General features: G+C 49.0%; 1 protein-coding gene across 2 annotated transcripts; it reads left to right on the forward strand.

Moving 5' to 3' along the window:
- The first annotated feature begins 4085 nt into the window (after window positions 1–4085).
- On the forward strand, window positions 4086–12538 carry LOC121438924 (uncharacterized protein C2orf50-like). Of its 2 annotated transcripts, none has more exons than XM_041639426.1 (4): window positions 4086–4511; window positions 6661–6700; window positions 6801–7016; window positions 12350–12538. In XM_041639426.1, exons 1-3 carry the CDS (start codon window positions 4297–4299, stop codon window positions 6990–6992), a joined length of 447 nt encoding a protein of 148 aa, XP_041495360.1. In that variant the 5' UTR covers window positions 4086–4296; the 3' UTR covers window positions 6993–7016; window positions 12350–12538. The 2 variants fall into 2 exon arrangements, with proteins under 2 accessions (XP_041495360.1, XP_041495361.1); XM_041639427.1 differs by lacking the exon at window positions 12350–12538 and adding an exon at window positions 8510–8579.
- Window positions 12539–13143: the final 605 nt, after the last annotated feature.

Raw genomic sequence — 13143 nt, forward strand, 5'->3', positions numbered from 1 at the left:
ATAAGAGTAGCCTTGCTCCTGGTGTCTCTTCACAGCAATAGGAACCCTACCCGAGACAATTATGGTCCAGAGTACTCACTTCCAAGGTGCACAGATGATATAAATGACCCAAGGTGGCTTTTGTAGTTGGTTAGAAGGAGTATATGACTCCAGTTTGGTTCTTTCCTTTTTAAGTGCCTGATATCTGAAGTGTCAACTTGACAGGCTCTGAGATCACCTGGGAGAGATACCTCCGGCAGTGTCTGTGAAGGCATTTCCAGAGAGGTTCTAGAGGGCGACGAGGAAGGCATGCACACATGGACGCAGTTCTGTTCACCCTGCAGCAGACTTAGTGCAAGCCTCCTCAAAATCCCATGGTGCCCTTTAATCCCAGCGCATGGGAGACAGAGGCAGGAGGATCGCTGTGAGTTCAAGACCAGCCTACCTACAAAAGCGAGCTCCAGGACAGCCAGGACTGTTGAACAGAGAAACCTGTCTCAAAGAAACAAAAAACCTCCATGACTCATTATTGTGATGATGGGGATAGAATTGGAAGCCATTCTGTTCATTGAGAGACTACGCCAAGCACGAAAGACCAACCCACTCGTTCCCACCTGTTTGTTGGATCTAAACTAATGAAATTCAGAGACGCAGAGAGCAGTGGGGAGGTTGCCAGGGGTTCAGGATGGGGAGAGCTAGATGACACCAATCAAAGGGACAAAGGCTTATTACGCAAAAAAATTGATTATTGTTGGGGGGGGGGGCTCTGTGAATGTAACATGAGAAACAGCAAAAGGAAGACTGTACATTTTGAAGCTTTAAACCATAATTTCCAATGACCTCATCACAAAAAATGATGTGCTTGAAGCCCTACCCCGACTTCCTCATACCTACTGTAGCATGCGTGTGCCCCACACTGCAAATAGATAGATGAATGTAAACCTAACAAAGAACACCATTTCAGATGATAGATAGCTCCCATGTGTTCCCCATCCATGGAGAAGGCTTCAAGTCAGCCCTGGCCTGGCCCCTGCCCAGGCTGCCAGGAAGCTGTGCGTCTTTGCTCAGAGTTAATAAGTGTGCATCTGGGATCTCTTCCAACAGACTTTAACAACAGCTAACTTCCAGAGTTGGGTTCAGTCTGTGTGTCTTAGAGGAGACCCTAGCGAGTCTTCTTCACCTGGCCCTTAAGTCCTACGACCACGCCCATCGGATGACTATCCGCAGCTCGAGCTGTGTCTCAGGGTAAGCGGCCTCCTGACTCTGCAGATCTCACCATGTCCAGAACTGATCCCAGAAGACATGATGTCCTCTGGTTCTCTGGGGCCGCAGTCAGTCATCGTAAAGCCAGGAACACAGAGCAGTTCCATTAAAAAAGAAATCATGTTGGAAGTAAGAAATTTAACAATAAAATAGCAATGTATCACTTTACACCTCACTGCTCGCCCTTAAAATAGATGTTTGTGATCAGCTCAAAGAAGAACCAACCAGTCAGCTGCCTTAGGAGCCTGTTCCTCAGCTTTAAATGCTAACATAAACAACCAACTTCCATGGAAATATACAGCCTCCACACTCATTGTGAGAGCCAGTCTAAATGTCTGACTAGCCACTTTAGCCTGTGCTGTTGCACTTCCTGTCACGAGAGAACGTGACCAAGGGACCAGGGCTGAAGCACCCCAGCAAACCACATGGCTGTCCCTAACTGCTGAGTGCCATGCCAGTCTGATAAGGACTTCCCTTAGCACACAGAAAGGACCTTCTGGGGGCAACAGCCTCTATTCTCTTCAAAAAGAAAAAGAAAATCCTCTGCCTCAGAGTTTGAGGTCAGTGTAGACTATTGAATGAGTTCCAGGACAGCCAGGGCTACAGAGAACCCTGTTTCAAAAAAGAAGAAAGGGGAGGAGGAGAGAAAGGAAGAAAGAGAGAGAGAGAAAGGAGGGTGTGAAGGAAGAAGGGAGGGAGAAAAGAAAGAAAGAAAACAGAAAGTTAGAATGAAAGGAAGGAAGGGGAGACGTAACACACATGTCTTAGGGTTCCTCTTGCTGTGAAGAGACATCATGACCACGACAACTCTTTTTTTTTTTTTTTTTTTGGTTTTTCGAGACAGGGTTTCTCTGTAGCTTTGGTGCCTGTCCCGGAACTAGCTCTGTAGACCAGGCTGGCCTCAAACTCCCAGAGATCCACCTGCCTCTGCCTCCCCAGTGCTGGGATTAAAGGCGTGTGCCACCACCACCCAGCTCATGACAACTCTTATAAAGGAAAACATTTAATTGGGTGACTTATAGTTTCAGAGGTTTAGTCCATTATCATCATGATGGGACATGGCAGTGTGCAAACAGACCTCGGGCTGGAGGAACTGAGAGTCCTACATCTTGATCCAAAGGCAACAGGTAGTGAACTGTGACACGAGGTGTAGCTTGAGCATAGAAGACCTCAAAACCCACCCCCTCAGCAGCACATTTCCTCCGACAAGTCACGCCTACTTCAACAAGGCCACACCTCCTAATAGTGCTGCTCCTTATGAACTTATGGGGACCAATTACATTCGAACTATCACACAATGTCTGTTCAGCCCAGAGAGGGAGCCTACAATAGACCAAAGTGTGGATACCATAAAAGGCCAACTAGGTGAACCACTGAAGTTTGGGGGGGGGGGTATTTAAGGGGATATGGGTGAGGGGTTGCTTACAGAGATAGTGACTCAAAGACAGTTATGTCACCAAAGCCCACCCCTGTACAGATGACAGCTCACAAAAGCTGAGAACCTGGAGCACAGCGCACAGCCTACAGGCAGCTCAGCAGGTGGAGGAGTGTTTTCCAGGTGGCTCAGTTGGTCTGAGCCTCTTTCAGGGAGCTCTGGTGGCCTCTGGTTCTTCCAGGCCACTTGGCTGGTCTCAGAGTCTCATCCAGGTGCCACCCAGTGGCTGAGCCCCAGGTACGAAGGTATCCCTCCATTTTGGGCACCTCTGTTATTTCTGCTCTCTCCTGGAGGTGCAGAGATGGAGCACCTTGCCTTTCAGGAGCCAGGCACAGAGTGTCAGGGAAGGGGCGAGGGGAGTCTATCAGCAATCCCTTCCAGGAAGCCCCATGATGGTGAGGACGAGGGGTGGAGTGCCTGGAACAGAAGGGATGGGGGTGTCTGAGTCTGAAAAAAAAAAAAGAAAGAAAAGAAAAAACTACTGGTGTCACTGAGGTGAGTCCAGAGCTGGACTGCTCTGGGTTAGAGAAGAAACAGAAGTGGGGAGTTCACACCAGGACTCCCCTAAGTCCTCAGTGAGCCTTTTATGATGAGCTAAACTCAAGGCCACCTGACAGTAACTTGCGGCTGTTTGATTCTTACCTGCAGAATGGATTTAGGAAAGACTTCTGTGTGGTCTGGACTGTGACTCGGTGCCTACAAGTGTTGCCCGAGGGTGGTTGGCAAGATCAATGACAGTGCTCTCTGGGCTTTCTGAAGAAACAAACTTTGGTGTCCTGGCTAGTTTTATGTCCTCTTGGCCCAAGCTAGAGTCCTCTGAAAGGAGGGACCTCTATTGAGAAAATGCCTCCATGAGATCCAGCTGTAGGGCACTTTCTTAATTAGTCACTGATGGAGGAGGGTCCAGTCCACTGTAGGTGGTACCATCCCTGGGCTGGTGGTCCTGGTTTCTGCAAGAAAGCAGGCTGAGCAAGCCCTCCTCCATGGCTTCCGCAGCAGTTCCCATCTGCAGGTTTTAGCCCTATTTGAGTTTCTATCCAGACTTCCTTCATTGATAGACTACGATGTGGAAGTATAAGCCAAATAAACCCTTTCCTCCCCAAGTTACTTTGGATGTGGTGTTAAATCGCAGCAATAGAAATTCTAAGACAATTGATAAGATGTCTTCCCTTTCTGCCCCTGGCCTCGCATTCCTTCTGTGTCTGGGTCGCGTCCCCTGGGAGCCTGATGTGTCCACCAGGGGGCAGCACAGGATCGTGCTCCGCTCACCCGCTCACGCTCCCGCCTCCTGGGAACCTAGCACCCGCCCTCCGCCCCAGGGGAGGAGCTGGGCAAAGCACCTACAGTCTGCATCCTACAGAGAGGCTCAGATATCCTACGCGAGCTTTCAGGGGGTCCACCCCCTCCCTTGTGTACTCGGGAGCCTGTTCCCTGGGCGACAGTCAACACAGACAGGACTGCAAAACACAGTTGGGTCCCAGCCTGGAGAGTTCTGTTTCCTGCAGTCACTCTGAGCTCGGGATCCGGTGGGGGAACCTTGTGCAGGCTTTTCTAGGTTAAGAAAAGAATCTCTGTCTCTTTTCTCTCTTTTTCTCCTCTCCCGCTTTCCCCAGTCCCCTATGGGCAGCCAACACACTCGACTCCAAAGAACCACATCATCCGGGTACCGACCGCCTCTTACCAGGCCTCTTGCCTCAGTTTCCAGGACCCAGGATGGCCCTGCAGCAAGCAGGGGTCTTGCTGGTGGTTGCCAGGGTACCGGAGCCCAGGATGTACAGCAGGACCAGCTGTGGAGGGAGCTTGTGGAAGCCGAAGTTCGAGGCCAGCAGCGTTGGTGAGTGTCCTGTCCCTGCCTCCCTCCCCTCCCCCAGGTCTCCCCACGCTCCCACCTGCCTTGGAGTGTGGGAAGATGCTGGGAAAGGGAGAATATATGGAAAAGAGATTAGGACAGGGAGAACATTAATTAAAGTACGGTGTGAGGGAGGGTCTGAAGCCCCTACGGGAGCCCAGGGCCTCAGTCCCAGCAGGCAGCTGGGAATATAGACACAGAGGGGGCCCTTGTCCCATCTCCCAGCACTCTCTCCAGATGGACATGGCAGGTCAGATGGGAAGCTGGTGTTGGGAATCTAAGCTCTACCCGGGGAGGAATGCTGGTCTGGGGGTGGCAGTGGGGGGCCCCCTTCATGCCTTCATTCAACAAAGGATACCCATGAGCCTTTGTGGGCTGCCAGGGGAAGCTGGGTAGGTTTGACCAGGGTTGGGGGGGGGGGCTCCCTTCTAGGACCCCGAGAGAAGCAGGTAAGTAAACTAAGCAAGGAGGGACGATGCCTCCGAACTGTATGCCCAGTTTGGAGTTTGTAAGACAAAACCTAAGAGTGGTGGAAGCACAGTAAGGAGGAAGACAGCTACAGAGCGGCCACCCACGCAGTTGTGAAAGTGTAGACAGAAGTTTCTGCCCCGCCTGGTCCCACAGCTGGTCGTCCCAAAGAAACACACAGAGGCGTAGATTTATTATAAACTGTTTGCCCAATTAGGTCAGGCTTGTAATTAACTAGCTCTTACAACTTCAATTAACCCATAATTCTTATCTATGTTTAGCCATGTGGCCTGGTACCTTTTCTCAGTGAGGCATTCTCATCCTGCTTCCTCTGCATCTGGGTGGCAACTGCAGACTGAGCCTTTCCTCTTCCCAGAACTCTCCTAGTCTGGTTGTCACGCCTGTACTTCCTGCCTGGTTACTAGCCAATCAGTGTTAAACTAATCCAATACAGGTGACAAATCTTTACAGCGTACAAAAGCATTATCCCACAGCATGAAGTCTAGATGAAGGCTCTCCAAATACACACACTGTCCAGGGCTTTGCACACAGACTTTATTTTAAAAATGTAAACTTAGCTGGGCAGTGTGACTGACACCTTTAATCCTAGAATTTAGGAGGCAGGGGCAAACAGATCTCTGAGTTCAAAGTCAACCTGGTCTACATGGTGGCAGAAAGCACAGCAGCAGGCAGGCAGGCACTGGAGCAGTAGCTGAGAGCTCACATCCTAATCTGTGAGCAGAAGGCAGAAAGGAAAGAAAGAGGTGGGTATACACTGCGAATGGCATGGGCTTTTTGCCTCCAGTGACATACCTCCTCCAACAAGGCCACATGTCCCAATCCTTTCTAGACAGTTCTACCAACTAGGAATCAAGTCTTCAAATACATAAGCCTATAGGGGCCATTCTCATTTAGACCGGCACAAATGGGGGTGACTTGAGCCTGTAATCCCGGTGTTGGAAAGACAGAGGCAGGAGGATCAGAAGTTCAAGATTGTCAGGTGTGGCAGTGCACACCTTTAATCCCGGCACTCAGAGGCAAAGGCAGGCAGATCTCTGTGAGTTCAAAGCCAGCCTGGTCTGTAAAGAAAGATTCAGGCCAGTTAAGATCACAACAAGACCCTGTCTCAAACAAACAAAAAAAGTCAAGGTCATCTTCAGCTACGTAGTGAGTTCTAAACTAACCTGGATTAACAGACAAATGAATAAATAAGGAAGTTAACACGAAGTGTTAAACACATAACATCTGGAATAAGAATTGGTGAAAATTATAAAAACCAGATAGAAAAAGTCGCTGGCCACTCTATGGGCTGCTCCCTAAATATAACATGGGCACTTGGCATTATTATAGTGGTTACGAAGCATTTTAACTCCTCCATGATGATAAAAAGACTTCAAGAGATGGTGAAAGCCGGGCGGTGGTGGCACACGCCTTTAATCGCAGCACTCGGGAGGCAGAGGCAGGCAGATCTCTGTGAGTTCGAGGCCAGCCTGGTCTACAAGAGCTAGTTCCAGGACAACCTGTAAAGCTACAGAAAAACCCTGTCTCAAAAAACCAAAAAAAAAAAAAAAAAAGAGAGAGAGATGGTGAAAGTCATTCTTCAGAATATTCCAGAAAACAAAATAAACAAACAGTCCCACTCACATTCCTGTGCTTTCCTTTCCAGGGCTGAGAATTGGGGTTTTCTGAAAGACTACGACCCTTTGGTAAGGCCACACCCCTCCAGAAAACTGCTTATGGTGTCAACATTCATTCTTCCTTCATATCCCCACGGGGCCGGTGACCTGAGATGTCTCCTCTCCTCAGGGAAATAAGAAGGAGCCTGAGAAGCTCCCTGAAGACGTGCCCTTCTTCTCAAACACACTCCCCAGGTCCACGAGCCAGGAGGTGGGCAGTAGGGTGGACACAGCCCTGGGGAGAGCCCTCACCCACATGGATTTCTTCTTTACGGAAGGCACGAGGAAGAAGAAGCTGGAGGATGAGCTGCAGCCAGTGTAGGGATCTCAGGACAGACCCCAGCAGGTAGGTGTGGAATGGACAGAGTCCAGGAGGCCCTCAGAGTGTGGGTGCTCTTGGGTCAGTCTCATATGGGGCAGGAGGAGGATTCCAGAAACACCCCTAGGACCACAGAACTTTACTCAGCCCTTCCTGCTCAGGACCCCAGAGTTAAAGTGGGAACCCAGTGTTAAAGGTGGGAGCGTGTTTAATGGGTTCAGTCTGACTTTATAACCATGAGGTTGTTCACAGTTTCTGCCTCTGTCTGTCTGTCTGTCTGTCTGTGGGTGCTGGGGCACCTCAACCTGACTTCATGCACTGGGAGGAGGCAGGGCGAGCTGGTAGCACACTACCAGCTGACCTGAAGGCTGCTGTTCGCGCCGCCAATTTGTAGGTGGAGGCCACTTGTTCATTCCCGGCTGCCCAGACCATGAAATAATCACAAAGAAACTATATTAATTAAATCAATGCTTGGCCAATCACTTAAGCGTATTTCTGGCTAACTCTATCCTAAACTAACCCATTTCCATTAATCTGTGCATCACCATGACGTCGCGGCCTATCGGCAAAGTTCCAGCACATCTGTCTCTGGTGGAGGCTACATGGCTTCCCCCTGACTCTGCCTTCTTTTCTCCTCTATCTGCTTGGAGTTCCTGCCTTGCTCTATTCTGCTAAGCCACTGGCCAGATATATTCATTAACCAATAAAAGCAACACATATACAGAAGGACTTCCCACACCAGGCTGTAGCCTTCCTCCTGGGAGTCTAAGGTCAAAGCTAGTTATCCTGACCAATCCAAGATCACAGGAGCCGTGGCGGCTCAGCAGCTAAAAGGACTTGCAGAGACCTAGGTTCACTTCCCAGCACCTGCCTCGTGGCTAACAGTTATCTGTAACTCTAGCCCCAAGGAATCCAATGCCCTCTCTGGCCTCTAAGGGCACTTGAATGCACCATTATACAGACACATACACATAAACCTAAAAACAAAACAAACAAAAGTCAAGGCTCACTTCAGCTGCAGGTGGCTTCCCCCAAGCACACTAGAGGATCTCATAAAGACTTCTCTAATCTGTCTCTTGGGGCATGGGACCGGGAGCCCAGGAGTGCTTTCCAAGCCACAAGCACAGCCATTTACAGATGGTGCAAAGTTTAAGCCCAAATCACCTTCTTCACATGTATTTTTGTCACTAGCCGAGAAGTCTAGAAGCCAAGGCAAGCATCTGGGGCAGACTGGTCAGTTCCCTGTGATGTCTGACTCAGGGCAGCCATACCCATCCTGGCCTCCATCTCCACAGTTAGAGGATGGGCAGGAGAGAGGAGGAGACAGATCTCAAGGATATCACAGGGCTGGTCTTCTCTAGAGCACGTTGGTCAGAAGGAAAATACAGTACAGCTCACAGCCTCCTTTCCCATGCATAGACCTTGGCTGGAACATTATACTGGAGATCTTGTCTACATGTCTCTCAGTTGTTTGGACCAACAGGCTCCTGGGGTACAAGCTTCTCTCTGCTCATCTCCAGAGTGCCAAGAGAGCCGGAAAGAGAGGATGCCATACTGTGTCTGTGTGACTCTGCAGGTCGCAGCCAGCCCCCCCCACATATACTCTGCACCCCACGTACTGCCACCCCCATCATGTCTTCAGGCTCTTCAGGAAGCTGTCTGCTTTGACTTTCACTATCTCACCCATGGGCTAAGGAAATGGACATGGGTCCGGCCACCAGTGCCTTCTGTCTTTGGGACCAGAACAAAGAAGGCTGGATGCGCCAGGCAGCCAGGCTCCAGGCCTAAGCATGGGGAAGTAGCACCAAAGCTCCATGGCCTCACTGGAAATCCCTAGGGCAGCTCAGAGCCCACAGGCTGGGCAGCACCAGGAGTCCAGAAGGGTCAAGTCCAGAGAGCTAAGGCCCACAGCAGGGCAGGAAGGAGCCCCCTTCACTCTAGACCACTGCTTCTCTGAGCATCTCTGCCTCCTTCTGCCCTGTGGTAGACGCTACCCCTACTTCCAGTGGTAAAGAATGACCGCTTGCCATGGAGACACAGAGTGACCCTTGCGCATCTTCCTGTACTAGACATGATGAGGTAGTGTAAAAAGACGCATGGGTTATTCTGGGGGTGCCTATCCACCAAGTTTAGAACAATGTCGATGTCAACGTGAAGGAAAAGTAGAGGGCCAACCCTGGCTACACCCCTGACTCATGTGCACACACAAACACACATACACATGATTAAATATAATTACATTTTTTTCAAATACTGAACTCTTGAGAATTACAGAATTAAGAACAGAAATATCGTCATTTTAGGCCTAACACTCATAACTACTTTAGGTATGAATTAATAAAGGCCACAGAAACCTTAGGTTAGAGATTCATAGGGAGTCCCATCAGGAGAAGGGCTGCTGACATGAAGTACCTCCCAAAATGACACTCTGGAGCTACCCAAGGAGCTCTCCCTCGAGACAGAGTACATGTGACCTGAGAGCCTCCAGGAAAGGACAGAAGCCCATGCTTGCCTCTTTGTGAAAGACAAAGGGAGCTGAGTAGTGGCCCAGGTGAGAGGCAGCCCAGGCCAAAGAGACTCTAGAGAGCGCTGTGGGGAATAAATGCCGGAGGACAGGCAGCCGGTGGGTGCACTACACCGTGACCTAGTGGAGAACAGGTCGGTGTCACGCTGCGCTGGTGTAGATCCCGGCTTCTGAAACTGAGCGGGAGCCAGGTAACTACATGTGGGGTCTGCAAAAATATGGTCGCAGTAAGAGTGCTGGACATGCAATGACCAAAAATTAATTCAAAGACAAACATGTAATGTACTCCTGATGTTTCTGGCTGTGCTAGCCAGTTGTATTCTGTGACTTCTCCATGGCTGTGCCTCTGAATATACAGTGTGCGTGATTTGTAGTTAGCAGGCTGTCACACCGCACAACCTCAAGAGATGCTGCCTGGAGCAGTCCACACAGGCACATGTACATGGCTTGGCACCCACACACACATGCACACACACACATGCGCACACACATGCACACACACATGCGCGCACACACGCACACACACATGCTCACACACATGCACACACACAGGCGCGCACACACACGCACGCACACGCGCGCGCGCGCACACACACGTACACACATGCGCACACACATGCGCGCACACATGCACACACGCACACACACGTACACATGCACACATGCCACACATACACATGCACACCCATGTGTATACACATGCACATGCATACCATGTACACACATGCACACACACAATTGCTGCTCTACTTGATTCAAGTTTCATTTTTAAAAAAGGTGTTTGGCTTGTGATAAATTTGCAACAATTTCTAAAATGGCCTTAAACATCCAGTGCCATTTTGCATTAGCTATTCATGTAAAGGGGCATTCTCAGTATCAGAAGTTATAAAATCAAAATATCAAAGGGCTGGAGAGATGGCTCAGGGGCTACAAGTATTGTTGCTCTTCGAAGGGATCCAAGGTCCTCTTCTGGCCTCCATGGGCATCGGGCATGTATGTGGTACACAGACATATATGCAGACAAAATGCTCACACACATAAAAGAGAAATTTTTAAAACTTTAAAAATAAAATAAAGATATCAGTCAACTCTGAAAAAATTTGAAAATGTTCTATTTTCTGTCCTATCAAATATTGAATCAAATTTTAATTCTGTATGTAAAAATAAACACAACCACCTCAGTATGCAAATTAACTTTAATCTTTAATAAATTGTAAAACTATGTGTAAACCAAAGAATTATTTTGAAAAAAATTTTTTTGATTTGTTATCAGCTGGTGTTTGAGTTATACAGTTTGGTTTTTTCTTTTAAGTTCAAGGATGTTTTTTGTTAGAGTTTGAGAAAAGCAGGGGCAGGCTAACTGTAAATCTTGGGGAAAAGTCCTTTATTTAGCAAGTAGCCACCTGGCAGCCAAGCAGCCGGTGTGATGCAAAAAGTGAGGGGAGGGGAGTGTCTGGGAAAGGGAGGGAATCCAAGTGTCTGGGAAAGCATGCTTCAGAAAGAGACAGAGAAAGAAAGGGCGAAAGGAAAGTTATCCAGGCTGGTTCTGCAAGCTGCTGCCTGATCACAGCACCTACATTCTCCTCCAGGGTCACAGGGACTGTGAGAAGGGCTGTGAGTGGGAAGAGCTTAAGAAGCTCTGAGTAGTTTCCAGGTGACCGCTAAGTCACCTGAGGTCTGCAGCACATTGGCCAGTAGCTTATGTGTAGTAATACATACAGGCAGGCAAGCCACGTGCAGAGCCTAGACCACATACCTACAGGTTTAGACAGTTGTTTACCTCTATGGGATTTGGAGTCCTTTTGTCTTAGCATTTACCCTCAAAATGGAACAAACTGCTATATTGTAAAATGGAGTTACTCAGGGCAAGGCTGAGCTAGGAGGCTGTTGGCTTTACACAAGTAATTTACACAGTAAGTAACTCGGAGCAGAGCTGACTGTATCATATCTCCATTCTCGACTACTTAGGTACAGAATTGCCGACTTAAGAGAGACATAGCCAAAGCGTGGAAACACACACACACACACACACACACACACACACACACCCTTCAAAGATCTCTCTAGTGGGAGGGAAGCGTTAGAGCCTTTTGACTTCTTCCATGGGAAGGGTGAGGACTTTGGTGAGGACTGGAGGCAAGGTGGAAGGTGTGTGCTGGTGCATAGTTTACAGCCCAGAATTACTGCAGACTAGCTGTGCGTCTGTGCATGTGTGTGTGTGTGTGTGTGTGTGTGTGTGTGTGTTCAGACTCATAACCTAGTGATCTCCAGAGGAGGGAAAATGACCCCATCTTCCAATCTTGTACCTAAAGGGTGGTGCCCAGTTGTGTTATTTCTCCCAGGGAGATATATGGCGGCACCAATTCACCCCAGGCAGGGCTCCAATATATTATAGAGTCCGCCCAGTGAGTTTATTGGGATTGTTTAATGGGTGTTGATTCAAGAAAATTGCATCACTCGCTGGAGTTGTAGTCCCTGCAAGCAACTTAGTTTCCCTACTATTTACAGTTTGTAACCCCCCCCCACCCGCCCCTCCCAGTGGTGATCACAGCAGCCTCAGCTCTCCTTCCAGAAAGCAGGAATCCAATCTGGAGGAAACAGCAGCGCACCACGACAACCCCTTTTCTTTTGGTTTTTCGAGACAGGGTTTGGTTTCTCTGTGTTGCTTTGGAGCCAGTCCTGGAACTAGCTCTTGTAGACCAGGCTGGCCACGAACTCACAGAAATCCGTCTGCCTATGCCTCCTGTGTGCTGGGATTAAAGGTGTACACCACCACCGCCCGGCAACCCCTTTTCAATAATAGTTACCTATTAACTCTTTTTTTTTTTATGTATAGAGTGTTTCTGTAGCATGTACGCCTGCACGCCAGAGGAGGACGCCAGATCTCACTACAGATGGTTGTGAATGGTTGTGAATTACCACGTGGTCGCCGGGAATTGAACTCAAGACCGCTGGAGGAATAGGCGGTGCTTTCTTTCTTTTTTTTTTTAAGAATTTATTTACTTATTATGTATACAGTATTCCTTCCATGTATGCCTGCAGGCCAGAAGAGGGTACCAGATCTCATAGATGGCTGTGTGCCACCAAGTGGTTGCTGGTAATTGAACTCAGGACTTCTGGAAGAGCAGTCAGTGCTCTTAACCACTGAGCCATCTCTCCAGCCCCCACCTATTAACACTTTTGAGGCAATGTGTATTTGTATTCTCAGCGATGGGGAGGTTGAAAGAAAGAGGATCACTGGGGTCCCTTGGCCTGTTAGCCTCGCCTGTTTAGTGAGTCCCAAGCCCGCGAGGGTGTACGGTACTCCAGGAATGACACCTGAGGGTGTCCATTTGTCTTGCGCACACAACAACAAAACCCTAATAATAAAAATAAAAAGAGGAGGGAAAGAGCGGGCTCTCACGTGGTACGATGGAACAAGTTAGAAATCCTAGCATTTGCCAAAAGGCGGAGGGAAAAAAAACAGAAGTTCAAAACCAGTCTGGGTCCTGTGACCCGACCTCAACCCACCCACTACAGGTTCTGGATTGGAAAGCAGGGCGGAAACAGGAGGGTCCGGGTGGAAAGCTGGCTTTGGTTCACCTTGAGTTCAAGGCCAGTCAGTCTGCGCGGTCGGAGGCCTCGTTTCAA

This window comes from Microtus oregoni, unplaced genomic scaffold, assembly GCF_018167655.1.
Source record: "Microtus oregoni isolate MIOR12 unplaced genomic scaffold, Mior012 000058F_ref0000040, whole genome shotgun sequence".
Lineage (NCBI taxonomy): Eukaryota > Metazoa > Chordata > Mammalia > Rodentia > Cricetidae > Microtus > Microtus oregoni.